This window comes from Zingiber officinale, chromosome 6A (assembly GCF_018446385.1).
Source record: "Zingiber officinale cultivar Zhangliang chromosome 6A, Zo_v1.1, whole genome shotgun sequence".
Classification (NCBI taxonomy): Eukaryota; Viridiplantae; Streptophyta; class Magnoliopsida; order Zingiberales; family Zingiberaceae; genus Zingiber; species Zingiber officinale.
In genome coordinates this window covers 148,967,728-148,983,663 of record NC_055997.1, presented here as the reverse complement: position 1 = coordinate 148,983,663, position 15,936 = coordinate 148,967,728, and the positions used below count along the sequence as shown (strand labels likewise).

At 33.8% G+C, this 15,936-nt stretch overlaps 1 protein-coding gene and 1 long non-coding RNA gene across 2 annotated transcripts; one reads left to right on the top strand and one right to left on the bottom strand.

Moving 5' to 3' along the window:
* Positions 1-8,224: 8,224 nt before the first annotated feature.
* On the top strand, positions 8,225-11,470 carry LOC121998688 (alpha/beta hydrolase domain-containing protein 17C-like). The gene is made up of 5 exons (XM_042553707.1): positions 8,225-9,186; positions 10,003-10,039; positions 10,366-10,602; positions 10,696-10,743; positions 10,882-11,470. Exons 1-5 carry the CDS (start codon positions 8,882-8,884, stop codon positions 11,278-11,280), a joined length of 1,026 nt encoding a protein of 341 aa, XP_042409641.1. The 5' UTR covers positions 8,225-8,881; the 3' UTR covers positions 11,281-11,470.
* Positions 11,471-14,043: 2,573 nt separating this feature from the next.
* On the bottom strand, positions 14,044-15,347 carry LOC121994563. Its single transcript, XR_006115777.1, has 5 exons — positions 15,210-15,347; positions 15,014-15,077; positions 14,589-14,663; positions 14,198-14,381; positions 14,044-14,105 (listed from the first exon to the last, which is right to left on the bottom strand). It is a non-coding gene; the product is annotated as an uncharacterized LOC121994563 (long non-coding RNA).
* Between the last annotated feature and the right edge of the window lie 589 nt (positions 15,348-15,936).

Genomic DNA, 15,936 nt, shown 5'->3' with positions numbered 1-15,936 from the left:
AATATCCGCATTTATATTAAAACTCGAGTTAGCTTTGGCTAATACGCCCGAGAGTTAATATATATGTGATTTTGACCTATCTTTCCAACCGTTGGAAGAATGCCTATAGTTATACTCGATCCAACCGAGTTAACTAGGAATACTCAATCTAATTGAGTTGTACTCACCCATGCGTTGATAGGCGGGACCAAGATTGTCCCTCTGTACCCTACCAAGATAGTATGTGTTGCTCTGCTTTGGCAGATTCAACAACAACATGCGATCGAGGTAGTGGTAGGTATCACAGCATGGTAGGCATTACGAGTTGACGCGTTTTAGATCTAATCTAAACGATGATGCGTATCAAATACTTGATTTAGATCTAATCTAATCGTGGGGTGCATCATGTGCACGATATAGATCTAATCTAATCGCTAGGCACTAATTAACTACTTAATTAAACATGCATCACATCATATAAGCAATTAATTAAATTATTTTGTGATTGTGCCATGGCCCTACTACGATCTTCTCAAGCCAATGAGAAGATCGGATGGTCAACCTAAGGTCAACAGCTTCTCAAGCTTCTTCGTTTGACCACCTTGTGTTGCTCGCGCTCTCCTCGTAACTCCGTCTCATGTGGACCTTCCACCGCTTCAAAATTTACATTACAATTTTGAAACTCGAGTTACATTCGAGTCTAAATCTAATTTACAACCAGAATATAAGAAAAAGGCATGATGCGCAGGTCGTGAAAATAAAATAAAAAAAATAAATACAGCACACACATCACATAACGACACGCAGGTCGTATTATGAATTACAACACATTTCCAAATCCAATTTGGGTCGTTTGGGCCATGACTATCACAAAATTAATATATAATTCTAAATTATATATTTTTCATAATTTTCTGTAATTTTTCATAATTTTTACAATTTTATGAGTAAATTTTTTTCCCGGCGGTCCCGTTTAGCGTTTTCGGGCGCAATCGCGGAACAAATCCCCTTGCGGGGCCAAGGGCAGCGCCCCTACCTGCAATCTAACCATCGCGAGGGTTCCTTTGCGATCTAACAGCGCCTAAGCCCGCTGTCCCAAAAAATTTTGGGGCGAAACATTGCCGTTTCGGAAAATTCTTCTCGGTAGTCGAAGCCTACAAGTGTCTAAACACTTGTGCTTCGCTTCTACGAGAAAAATACCCATTAAAACTATAAAAAACATGAATTTACAGAAAGTTTACAGATCTATATTTTTCATAAAAATATGAGTCTAAACTCGTACTCGCTTCGCACGTGGCTCTAATACCACTGTTGGGTTTTGCGGGCCGCGAAAATTACTTTTCGCGTCGCGGAAACCCCGAATCACCCATGCCACTGGATCTCGTGCGAAGGATAGATTTCAAAAATACGAGTACGAGTTTCAAACTATGATCTACAGTAGATCAACAAAAGAAAAACATTTTATACCTTTGAAGCGTGCCCTCGCAAATCTCGCTCGTCCAAGGTGTCGGATCTCTAAACCGTCAAGCGTACGGTCCTCTAGAAGTATCCACACGAACAATCCTTGATGGAGAAGACCAAACAAAGGTGTGCTAGCACCTTGTCTTGTTCGGCAAAGAGAGGAGAAAGAACTCAAGGAGGAAGAAGAAGTGAATGAGCACTTGAATGAAAATCAATTTTCATTCCAATACTAAAGTGGTCGGCCACTAATGAAGTGTAACCCCCATTCACAATTAATGTAGCCATTAAAGAGAATGACATTGTAACTCCCATGAGGTGGCACACTTTGATGATGTGGAGCATCATCATTGGTCCACATCTTGCTATCTCACTAATGATGTGGCAATAAGTCAAGTCAAACTTGACTATTCATCTTCCTCTCAAGTCAAGTTAAACTTGACCAAATCTCTTCCATGGTTGATCTAATCTAACCATTTGATTCAAGCCAACTTAATATAATGAATCTAATTCATTAAATTAAGTTGATTTAATGAGTCATAATCTAAATTAGACTCATTGAATACATGAATTAACTTGAGTCCAACTCAATTAGCCCAATTTGAATTACTCTTAATTCAATTTGATTCATCAAATGAATCTAATCCTCTTGGTTCATCATATGAACCTAATCTCCATCTAATTGTCCTTAGTGTGTGACCCTATAGGTTCTTGTAACGTTGGCAATGCCCCTAAACCCATTTAGGAACATAAATAATAAGCGGTATCTAACAACACATCATTACTACCCAATGTTACAAGAATATTGAGATCCAACATCACCTTGTGACTACTAATTGTGACTCCTAACAAAATATGACAAGTGTCCTTCTATCCTAGACATCTAGATTGATCAATGTGAGGCATAGACCGTGTCATCCTCTAATCAATCTAAATCTTGAACTCCAAATAGACTCACTAAATCAAATGAGCTCAATATCTCATATTGACTCATTTGGGCATGGTCATGCACTTCGTGGTCTCACTCTATCAAGAATACCGATGTCTCTTCCATCATATAGGAGGGATAGATCCCATCTACATCACTCACATTCCTCCACATAATTTGTTACATACCCAGTAATCGCCTTTATAGTCCACCCAGTTACAGGTGACGTTTGACGAAACCAAAGTACATAACTCCTTATGTAGGGATCCATGGTGACTTCAGGTCTAAGGACTAGTAGTCATACTAATAGCCACATGAGAAAGTATATGACACTCATATAACGATCCATGATACTTTCTCATGGCGGGTCATTCAGTATACATTCTTCAATGCATACCCATGTGTCAACTTGATATCTCTATATCCATGACTTGTGAGATCAAGTCATCGAGTTGACCTACATGCTAGTCTTATTGCATTAACATTGTCCCTGAATGTTAATACTCGACTAGGAATGATTAAGAGTAGTGTTCCCTATGTCATCTCACTATCGTTTCAATTAACCGATTGATATAGGTGAGAACCGTCTACTCAAGGACGTTATTATACTTAGTTTATTTGGCACCAATACAAGTAAGTATAATAACCAAAAACCAAATGTCTTTATTTATATAGAATATGATACAACAAGTCCAAAATACAATCATCAAATGATTGACTCTAGGGCTCTAGCTAACACCGACTAGGTGATTAATCTAAACACGTACCCCTCAAATTCGACCGCTATCATATTCTTGACTTTTGATTGTCACATCACTTTGACCCTTGATCTTATGCTATCTTTGGAGTCACCCGTTATGCGCCACATCACTTTGACCCTTGACCATGATCATGACCACAACCACGCCCTCGACCACAACTATTTCCACGTCCTCGTCCATGTTCGGAATTATTATGAGTTGTGGGAATGGATATACTAGAGCCAGTTGAATGAGATTCATAATTTTTTTTAATTAATAACTCATTATTTTGTTCAGCCCCAAGTAAATAAGAAATTAATTATGCATACTTTTTGAAATCTTTTTGTGGATATTGCTTATACAGGAGCATATTTGAGGCATGAAAAGTAAAAAGTATTTTCTCTAACATATGACAACCAATAATATTCTCTCTACATAATTTTAATTGAGAATTAATTTTGAAAACGGCTAACTTATATTCACTAATTTAAAATTTTGGAATAATTTTGGAATCTTAAATAAATCCAATCATAACAAGCTTTAAGGAGTATTATAGTTTCTTGATGGTTAGTAAACATTTCCTCCAAACTTTTCTATAATTCAAGTGGATCTTTGACGGTCAAATACTTGATTTTCAAATTTTCATAGAGATGGTGATGGAGAAAAATCATTGCCTTGGCTCAATTTTATAAATTCTCTTTATTATTTTCTTTAAATTGTTTCTTCGAATCCATTTGCATTCCAATGGATTTCAACATATCCATGACCAATAATATTTTTTAGAAATGTAAAAAGCCACAAACTCAAGTTGAGTTTGGTGAGATTTACCATAAATTATTATCACATAACCTCAAAAAATAAATTAGAAAATAATCTATACAAATGTTACTAAAATATATTATTAGTGGCAATATGTTAAGAAATTATTAGATAATAAGTATGATAAAAAGTTCTTAACCAAATTGACACACAAGAATCATAAGGTGCGTCAACACAATATTATTAGCACATTACCACTATACCATTTAAATTTCAAGAATTCCATCGATGAGACAAATTAGGGAATAGATTCTTAATTATTAATTAAAAAGTGAGCAAGATGATCCGATGACAATAAAATCATCATGACCTCAAAAAATTGTCGGTGCTCAAATTACATATGTTACTAAATGTGATCAAAATTAATACCCATAACAGGATTAACTTTTTCAGATAAAAGCAAAGTATCAATGGGCAAGACAATGATTTACTTACAAGTTGTGATTATCGAAAATGATCTTGATGTTAATCTTGTATAAAATTCCAGCAAAAGTCGTGGGGCCCTCACTTAATTAGCCCGTCAACAAACGGAGTGGGCAAGCTTAGTCCACCAACTCTCCACCAACAATCTTTATCGTATGTTAGGCACATATATGTGAGTCTAGATCATCTGGTCCAGAATTTTCTGAATCAAAAAAGATCCTCTTCATAATTTGATGGATGAATTGGACCTCATTTATTAAATAAGTGGGATCCAGCTCATCGAACCAATGAATGAGTAAGGGATCAGGACTGATTCAGAGATCCGGGACCAGAGGATCCCTGCCCCATATATGTGGGCATGCATCTATAATAAATGTATCTTATTATTTTCTCAGGGCGATGTAGTGGTTAAGATATGTAGTGTTATCATATAAGGACATCTCCAATCATTAAAGTTTTGAATGAGCTTTTTTAGAATTCTAACATGCCACATCAACATTATAAAAACTCATTGAAACATTTTCAATCGTTAAAACTTTGAGTGACCTGTTTTTTGTAATTCTCTCAACATGTAGTTACATGGCTCCATGTATATTACATCAATTTCAATACAAAACTATATTCTCTCCACAATTAAAAAAAAACTTACATACAATTTTTTTCATTTAATATCTTTATATAGTTTCCATTTGATATTTTAATTAATTATAATCTTTAATTTAATTTATTTATAATTAAAAATTAATAAATTAATAAATTTTAAAATTTTAATTTAATATAATTTATCATTTTATTTAATATTTAATTATTTTATAAATTTAATTTAATTATAGCCATTTGTATATTTTTTAACTTATCTCAAATACATTTATTTTTTAAAAAAATATAATTTTAATTATTACTAATTATTTATAAACTGAAACATTATAATTAGCACATCGAATAATTTATTTTAAAATTATTTGAAAATGATCAATCATGTACATTAATTATTGGCTCCACCTTAAAGAGAAAAAGCAGATTTCAAAACTCAAACATGTTCTTGAATTAAAAACTCCAAACTTCACGTACATAATCATAAAAGCTTTTTTAATGAAGTTTTTAAATTTTACAAACCTTTGACAAAGTTTGCATTGGAGATCAGGAGATGCTCTAAGATCTTGAGGTCGAAACTTGACAGATCTGAGCAAGCATTCGTTCATGTCTTGACCATCTACACTAATAATTAGTAGTCATCCGTGATTTTTTTTTTATATTAATTTAGGAACTAATTAGTTGGGCATTATGACGAATAAATCAATTTTTTATCCCATATAAAAAATGTATATTATTTATAATAGGTCTAAGTTATTTTAATATATATATATATATATATATATATAATTTATGAGCCGAGTCCCACCAGCATCACATGCACGTACGTACGCAGTTGGAATAATCTCACGTTCCCATGCAAAATAAAATAAAATAAAAATAAACAATCACATATTTAAGTACTGCACCACAATTTAAGTAATGCATGCATGCAAGCATTCATGATTAATTAATTAATTAATGGCCACTTCACAGAGCCTATAGAAAATTTCGAAGCACTGTCATACCTAATTAAAAACTAATAAAAATAAATAAATAAATAAATAAGAGCACAATGTTTACTGAGCTAATAATAAATTTGCTTACAGAAGGGAGATGGAAGATTTGCTTGTCTCCCTCTGCCTCAAAGTATTTTTAATTTTACTTTTATATATTATGGAAAAATTAACTTCGAATTTAAGGATTAATTAAAGAAAAATCAGCATTAAATGTGACAGCTGAGTAGACCAAAAAGGAAATAAAGATGAAGTATTGTTTTATTCCAATTAGACATGTTTTTGCGGCTACAGAATGCTACTCGACTACTTAATAGTTATTATAATATTATTTATAGAATTATTATAACACTTATGATTAGTTGTACACTGTGTAAAATATACTAAGGTGCTAATACAACGGTTATAAAATAATTTAGATTAATTTTAAATGATTGTAATACAATTTAAATAATTTTGATCAAGATTATAAAAAATATTTTGATATAACAGTGTTAAGTTTAGGATTTATGCTTTAATTTTTTAAGATTTAAGATTTAATCATAATGTATAGAAGTTACTTACAATATAAAAAATTAACTATTTTAGGACATCTATATAAGATACCTTATTTAAAAATTTTACTTTAAATTTTAGATAGAGTAGTTAAAAAATATTTACATAGTTATCCTATCTATTCCCTAAATTATACATTTATTAATAATACTTCTCTCAATTCAATTATAGAGGAGAGAGAATAAATAGAGAATACGATATATGGTGTATTTAAAAATGGATATCCAAATTTAATAAAGTAATTTTTTACTTGAAATTATGTATTTTGGATAAAAAAGCTGATGTGAATGCTCTTAGTATTTTAGAGTTTTAACATTTAGAATACAAGATTTTAAGATTTAATCTTAATGTGTAAAAAGCTACTCGATAACTGCAGTTAAAGCTAAATGGTAATTGTTATAGCGTATAGAAGATACGTGATAACTACTAAAACATGTATAAATTACTCGACAATTACTATAATATGAAAAATAACGGTTTCACTAAAACTTTAAATCCTAATCTCTGAATAAGATTATATTAAAATTTTCTATCAACCTAGTTAAAATTATTTAAAATTTATTAAAATCACTTGATAATAATTACAATAACTATTTAGTAGTTACTATAACATGTATAAACTGTTAAGTAGCTATTATAATATAACAATAATATCATATTAAGTGTTATATGTTATAGCAGGTACAATTAATTACTCTAATAGCATTGAAAGTAAATATATTATCAAGATAAAATATGATGTCCTTTTATTTTTTTTTAATTTTTTCAGGGACATCTATGATTTACTTAATTTGAAATGCTCCATTTTTGCCCTACATAATAATATGAAAAGTTAACTTTAAAATTAAGCATTAATTAAAGAAAAATCAGCATTAAATTTGACAGCTGATAAGACCAGAAAGAAAACAAAAGAGGGAGTTGTGCTTTCTTCAAGAAGACAAGGTGTCACTTTCAGCCCTAAAATCCCACCCCATTCTCATGTTCCACAATATATTAATTAATTCTTTATTTTTTTATTTATATTTTCATTTATTTTATTATTATTACTTCATTATTTCCTCCATCTATTTCCCTCATTAAAATAACATGCTTGATTGAGTGGAAATCTATATTTCAAATACAATTATAGTAAATTTAAATTTTTAGATATCTCACTTTTATGAGACTCATCTTTACTTGATTAACAAATTAAGAAAATATCTCATCACTACAGAAGTATTTGGAGGACTTTTTCCTTTTCTTCTAAATTAAAGTAAAAGATGATATCATTCAACTTAAAAAATATCTTATCGTCGGTCCCTAAAATAAAATGTAAATATATAAGTTATGAGAGTGTTTTTTAAAAAAACAGTAACTATTATAGTAGTTAAAGGTGTGTATATTTATTTTATAATTAATAATAAAATTATATGAAAAAATGATAAATTATAGAATAAGTTTATACTCCACTCTCGATAGGTTTAATTCCATGGCGTAAATAGTCAATACATTCGCTCTTAGTACTCTTATCAATCTATTCTAAAGTTAATACAGAGGAGATAAATCACAGATAACTATCAGTATTTAGAATAATGATTATTTTAATTTTATAAAAATTTAAATTTTAAATTTTATAATGATAATACCTCATATGTGAGTCTAGATCATTATGAGAGGACGATAAATTTAGCTCCATGGCCATGGGTGTGAAGGTGACAAGGTGCCCTGCATTCTCGCTTCTACCCTTCTGGCCTCTTTTCTCTCTCTTTCCACAAACCAATGCAATGTCCGCAAGTGATTTATTAAATGTGCGTAGCAGACCTTCCTGCGCACCTTCACTCGCTCGGTGAGACAGACAGATTGAAGAGGGAGTCAAGTTATTGTTGGCGTTGGCGTATCTGCAAACCCTAGTTAGTGCGCGAAGTTTCGTCCGAGAAGCTTTCCAATCAGCTGTTCTTCGGTTGTAGGTGTGATTCAGGTGTTCCTCCTCATCTTATTTGTGAGAAAAAGATGTTTTTTTTCTTCCGGTCTCGCTAGGTTTTGTAGGGAAGGTGAAGAAAGCTAAGGCTTTTAGCCTTCAAAACCATCTCCTTGTCTCTTTCAGTCCCCTTCGGCTCCACTGCTTAGGTAGGTAGGTTAGGTAGAGTTGGGCAACCTGCTTAAACCTAGGGATTTCGCTTAGATTTTAGCTTTTTTGTTCTTCGTACTGAACCCCGGAAAACCCCTCGAGGCTAAAACCCGAAGCAAGGAAGCTCCTTTCTTCGATTTCATCGGATTCTCAGTTGCTAGACCACTTTTTGTAAGCTAAACCCTAGGCGATTCTGGGACACTCAGCTAAGGGAAGCAGGGGGAAGAAGAAAGATCCACTTTTTATGAGATTTCCTCCCTGTCAATGAGTTGGATCGATCTCGATGTTTTCGGGGTGCTCGGTTTCGAGTCTGGCGGCGAAGTTCGCCTTCTTCCCGCCCGACCCACCTACTTACAGCGTGAAGAAGGACGACAGCGGCCGAATGGTGGCGTCCGGCGTGCCAAGGGACCATTCCATGGATGTCCTGGTTCTTGATACCAAGCAGGGGAACAAGATTGTTGCCTTTTATTTGAAGAATCCCCTTGCGAGACTTACCGTGCTCTACTCGCATGGCAATGCTGCAGATCTGGGCCAGCTCTACGATCTCTTCGTGCAGCTCAAGCTCAATCTCAGGGTGAATCTGATTGGGTTAGTGGATTTTTCTTCTTCGTTTTTACTCTTCACCAACTGTTTGTTTTCTTTGTTTTACTGTTCTTTTCAACACATGTTGTTCATGTGTTTTTGTTCGAGCACTCCTGATCTGTAGACTCGATCTCGAACTTTCTTTTGTATTTCTCGCCCTTGCTTGCTGTTGAATCTGCAAATATCTGCAGTTGAAAGGAAGTTATTCTATCTGTTTTTGTTACTGCAATTTTCTCCTCAAAATTAGATCTTTGCATCATAGTCTCTGGTTTAGATCGCTTTAATTCAGTAATTCAAAGCATAAATGTGTGGGATAATTCAGGAATATGACAGTGATATTTGAAAACTATTAATTTTACAGTAGCTAATTGATTTACGAGTTGATTAGTTTTGTTGAATGGGAATTTTCTCCCATGCATGTTCATAGTTTGACACGATTTCGGTCGAGCAAATTCTGTGTAATTTTGAAACTGTATGAAGACAGCAGAATGCTCGATTCACCGTTTACATCTACATGTTGAATGTAACGTGAGGTGAATCCATATTTTACATTGAGTTATCGAAGGCATTATAACAAAATTAGACTCAATGAAATTGAGGATGGATAAGGCATTTACAATGTAGTAATGCAGGCTTAACTACTTGATGATCTATAAACTCTGTAGAAGTATAGCAAGAAACACGTTACAACACCGTAGTTTTAGAAATGGACAAAAACTTTGAGATGTTTATCGCTGTGCCAAGAAGCTATACTTGTTCTGAGAGCTTCAGATATTTTCAAAATGGAATTTGTGTCTAACAAAGCTTTCTTCTAACGTACAGATACGACTACTCAGGATATGGAGCATCTAGTGGTAAGGTATGGTAGTTCATCGAACTAAATAAAGTCTCTTTTTCCTCTTACAAATAGCAGAAAGGTTTGTATTTTCACACACTGAGATCTCAAGTTCAACGTACACATTATGATTCTTGAGAAAGTGTTTATAACTTTTAACTGAGTTAAGGAGGTGAGTTTCCTTCTCTCTGCTTGAAATTGTGGAAACTCTTTAAACTTATCAATTTATGTGAACTTCTCCGTAATTATCATTGTTGGTTCTTTGGATTCACTTCGATGAGTATCAGTTCTTCGGGTTTTATGTTTTCTTAGCGTATTCATTTGGTTCTTCTGGTTTTCGTGGTGTTTAGCCAAGCGAATACAGCACATATGCAGACATTGAAGCAGTATACGAGTGCTTGCAAACCGAATATGGAGTCAGTCAGGAAGACTTGATCTTGTATGGCCAGTCGGTCGGTAGCGGCCCGACATTGCATTTGGCATCTCGGTTGGCAAGATTGCGGGGCGTAGTGCTCCACAGTGCTATATTGTCGGGAATTCGCGTTGTTTGTCATGTCAATTTCACCCTTTGCTTCGACATATATAAAGTATGCCTCATTCTTAACTCCATTTCTTTTCGCATGCTTTTTTTTTTTTTTGTATAGCTATCTCGATACTAATCGGTCTACTTGTTGGTGCAGAACATTAACAAAATTAAAAAGGTCAAATGCCCAATTCTCGTAATTCATGTAAGTTTTCGTCTAAAGTTCATCCAATTTCTCTACGGAAGTTGAATTCTTAAAGTTAGTACTTCTCACACTGTAAAAAAGACAAGAATAGCGGCATTGCTTTCGTATTTCGATAAGTCTGAACATACCTTCTTGCAGGGTACCGAGGATGATGTAGTGAATTGGCTCCACGGACATGGCCTATGGAAGCTCGCAAAGGAACCGTACGAACCGTTGTGGATCAACGGAGGAGGTCACTGCAACCTGGAGCTGTATCCGGACTACATCCGTCACCTTTGCGAGTTTATACGCGAAATCGAGAACATAACCACCGCAACCCGGCTCAAGAAGATCAAGCAAACTCTCAAGCTCCCTAAAAAAGCTACCGTGACTACCAGCACTGCCTCGACGACTACCTTCACCACAAACTGCTGCTGCCGAATCAAATTCGTGAAACCAAACTGCGCAAGCTGTTCGTGCGGAGGATGCCTAACGGTGCGGCGTTCGAAGGGGTCTGCTAACTTGTGCAACTGGTGTTCTGGGAGAAACAGGCGGTGATTGCGGTCTGTGTACAGATTTGCCGAAACATCTAACCGTGTTTATTGTATCTAAAGGCTGTAATTGGTGGTGAAGATATCGGTCGAGAATTGTGAGGATTTGGTGCTAGTTTGTATTCATATGTTTCTTAGCTTTGCTAAAACACTTGTTGAATTAGTTTGCCTTTCTCGGTTTGATTGTTGCTGTTGAATGTGTTGTTCTATGGTGAACCTGAGATAGTCATCTGTCTTGCTGCTTGCCTCGGGCCATACTACTTTAGGTAAAATCCAGTCCATGATCCATCTAGATTTCGGCCCAAAATTAGACATCGAATCTAGTCCTCAAATCTAAGGCGGTGATCGAATCTTAGAATTGGAGATAATGTGAAATTGGGTATAAGAATCTTGAATTCTTTTTGAAAAAAGAAAATAAAATACAAACGATGAAAAGAAAAAGACAAAAAAAGAAAAGAAAAGAAAAATGTGGGAACGAAAAGACAATTTCCCGTTTATCATGGGCCACATGTCCATAAAAAATCTAAGACAAAGTGCATTATTTGCCTTATCCATGAGAATGTCAAGGAATGAATGATGAACAACCAATCTCTGTCCACGATGGTCGTCTTCTCCCCTATCCTTATCTAGCAAAGTGATAGAAATACACACATAATAATATAAAAATTTTATGTGTTTTCTTTAGAAAAAAATCTTTAAATTGTAAAATATTGTTTAATTAATCATGTCTAAGTTCAAGTGAGAATTATAATAAAATATAGAATCCGTCGTCTCAACGGTCCATATGATCAGTCCCACAACATAAAGTAAATCAAAAACTATAATTAGTCACTGCAGGAAGGATTACAACTTCGGCTTATAGGCTTCTACCAAGAATAAGTTCAAGCACTACAAAAAATAAGGCATTTTGGGACAAAATTAGGGACGAATTTTAAAAAAAAAATTGTTGCAAAAATTTTAGGGACAAAATTTGGGACGAAAATTTTTTCGTCCCAAAATGGTTGATGCCAACTTTTGGAACGAATTAGGGATTGTTGCAAATTTGGGAACGAATTTGGGGACGAATTTGGCGACGAATAAAATTTTCGTCCCCAAATTCGTTGCAAAAAAATATACAAATTTGCAACGAAAATTATTTTTGTTGCAAACTTATGAACAAATTTGGGGACGAATTCACATAAATTTTCTGCCAAATTTGTCTCTATTTTTGCAACAAATTTGGGGACGAATTCGGTGACAAATTATATTTTGTTGCCAAATTTATCCCTAATATTGCAACGAATTTGGGGACAAATTCGGTGACAAAATTTTTTTTGTTGCCATTTTTGTTCCTAAGTTTGCAACGAATAATAAATTTATTGCAAAACTGGCAACGAATTTGGCAACAAAAACTTGCCAAATTCTTTGATAATCATAAGATCAATTTTCGTCCCAGAATTCGTCCCAGATTCTGGGACAAATTTTGGGACGAATTTTGTAGATTCGTCCCAGATTCTGGGACGAATTTTGTGGATTTGTCCCAGAATTCGTCCCAGAATCTGGGACGAAAATAATTTTATCCCAAATTACGATAGAATTGGGACAAATCATTTTCGTTGCCAAATTCGTCCCTATATCAAATATTTTTTCCAGCTTCAATTTATTTCTGCAATACAATCCAAATACATAAAAACCAAATTCAAATAACAAATAATATGCATTCAACACATCCTAATTTAACATTCAACACATTCTAATTTAACATTCAACACATCAACTCATAATTCAAAAAATATAAAGATTTCAACAAAGTTTATAAAATCCATCTTGTTCAACAAAGTTTACAAGTTCAACAACCCAATGTTTTATAAGTCCATCATCCATCCAACAACACTAAGAATACATATAGTCATCTTCGTGTGCCACAAAATCTTTGATCCCCATCAAATCTCCTTTGCCTACATAACAACAAACAAATAAACTAGATTATGTGTAACAAGAAAGATTGTAAATAATATACGATATGGCCACGTAAAAAGAATAATTGGAAACAAAACATAAATGTGAAATTCCTTAAACATTCTAATAAAAGCCCTAATTCTAATAAAAGTCATATTTACCAACGATATGAATCATCCATGTCATAGCAACGGTAAATAAAATTATAAGCATTATTTTGAAGCTAAGTACATGTATCGTAACTATGATACAACCTAATATAATTGGCACATCATATAGAGAGAAAAAGAGAGAGATCTTGTGAAGTATGGTATTAGGGTTCAAATTTTCTCACTTAGTTAACTTTATTTTTCATTTTAATTTGCTGAATTTATAGTTTTGTCTTTGGTTGGTATTTAATGTAAACTAAAGGATGTTTAAAATAATTGTTCCTTTCATTGTGTTAACTAGTTGACAATTTCATATGAATAACTTTAGCACATTTTTAACAACTCTTTGCAAAATATTAAGGTAGGAGGATGCATCGTTATCTAGTAAAGAATTTTAGAATAGTGTGATGTAATTCTAGATGAAATATAGAACTTTTATGTATCTATATAGTTTTGAGACTGTACATAGATCAAATTCAGAACTTTTATGCATCATTATCATTGAAGACAAAACAAGAAAGAACAGCTTATCAAAAGAAGGAACACAATTAAACAACTATTTAAAGCTAACTTTAACATAATTATTTAAAGTTAACTTTATATAATTAAACAACTATAACATAATTATTTAAAGCTAACTGTATATATAGATCAGTAAATGCATATTAATGAACTTAGGAATACCGAAAAGAGGTGAACAAATACAGCTGTCTTCAACTACAGTGAGATCACACCAAATTGAGACCTGCACAAACAACATTATCAAATCAGGACAAAAATAAAGTTAGAATATTAGAGACTTCATTCATATTGCCTAGTTAGAGACTCCAAACGAACCTCTGGATTAGTAGCTCGAGAATCTCTATCAAAGTGCCTTCCTCTTTTTGTTCCTTTCTTCTTTTTATCTTTTTTACCCAAATCATTGGATTCATGTGCCAAAGTATGAGAACCATTTGATATTATAGATTACTCCAAATATATGCATTTCAGATATAGAGTTTGCCAGACAAACATTTTCCTTCTTTGAATTACAATACAAGCATAACTCAAGTAAATAACAGAATATGAAACATAATTGAAACAGAGTAAAATTGAGTTCACATTTTCAAAGAATCAACAAAGCTCCTACAACAATATGTTATTTATTGCTTCCATGTACCACATGAACCCGGCCAAACAATAAACCAATTAAACAACGAATAAAATACAACTGAACCCCACAACTTACCTTGAACCTTCTGCACCTTCTTCCTGACCTATCCTTACAACCTTCACAATGTATACGGACTATAAGAACACATGTCTGCAATTGAAAACATGTACTGATTAATACGCATGAAAGTCAATATTTTCTACAAATAATTCAATTCTCATTTCATTAAAAAATATAGAAACTAAAAATTAAAAACATATTATTGAAGAAATCACAATGAAATCCTGAACAATGTACTTGGTGTTGATTTCTTAGCAAAGATTTGGATATACCATTTTGATTAGTCATCTCGTCAAAGAGTCTCTGAGTTATCTGAAACGATTCTTAATAAATAAATGGCAAATCTAAAATCATTTAACTGAGCTCTTACTAGTTTCTAGAACTAAAACCGTCATCAACGATCTCTAATCCTTGCAGAATCGAGGACAAATAAAACTAACCTTATTCATTGGCTTTGTAGGATCGAGGAGTTATCTTGGATAGCCATAAACCAGGGAAACAATACTGCAGAGGCAAATCAAGCATAAGAGAAGGCGCATATCAATGGTAAAGAGCAGAAAAGAGATCAATCCTAAGTCAAGTGCGAGAAATCAAACCAAATTTAGGAAAACAAGCATGTTTTTATAGGAAACTTACATCAAGATGCTGCTGCATGATCTTGGGCTTCTTCTTCAGCTGCAGAGGGAGACGGCGGTTAGCCACGGCAAGGCCCACGCCGGCGGCCAGACGCCGGCCAGCCAGCGCCTGGCAGTGTCCAGCCACACGCCTGGCAGTGGCGCCGGAGAGAGGGAGATTCGAGAGCAGTGGGCTTACCAATCGAAAACCTTCCACAGCCGGAGATCAAGCGGTCGTCGCATATCACGCAGCCATCGTCGGTTGGAGATGTGGCCGAAACCCTGGAAATCGCAGGTTGGAAGGGGAACGGGGGAGAAAGAAATGGGGAAGAAAACAAGAATCGGAATGAGATATAGACATAGGGTTATTAGCATCAAAAAATTTTTGTTCCCAATTTCGACCCTAATCTGGGACGAATCCTGGATTCGTCCCAAAATCTGGGACGAATCCTGGATTCGTCCCAGAATTTATTTATTTTTTTAATAAAAAAGGGAAAAAATCAAAAGGAATAAATACAGACCTAGAGACATCGGAATTTAATGAAACAAGTTTCTATGCGTTCGTATCATTGTCCTGATCGTAAATCTATCAATAAAAATATTTTTTACCAAATATATATATATATATGGAATTTTTTAATCCCAATTTGACCTTATTTGGTGTTAAAAATTCAAATTACTGAAAATAATAATTAAAAATTATGGATGATGACGTATTTACGATTAGCTCAATGATACGAATGCATAGA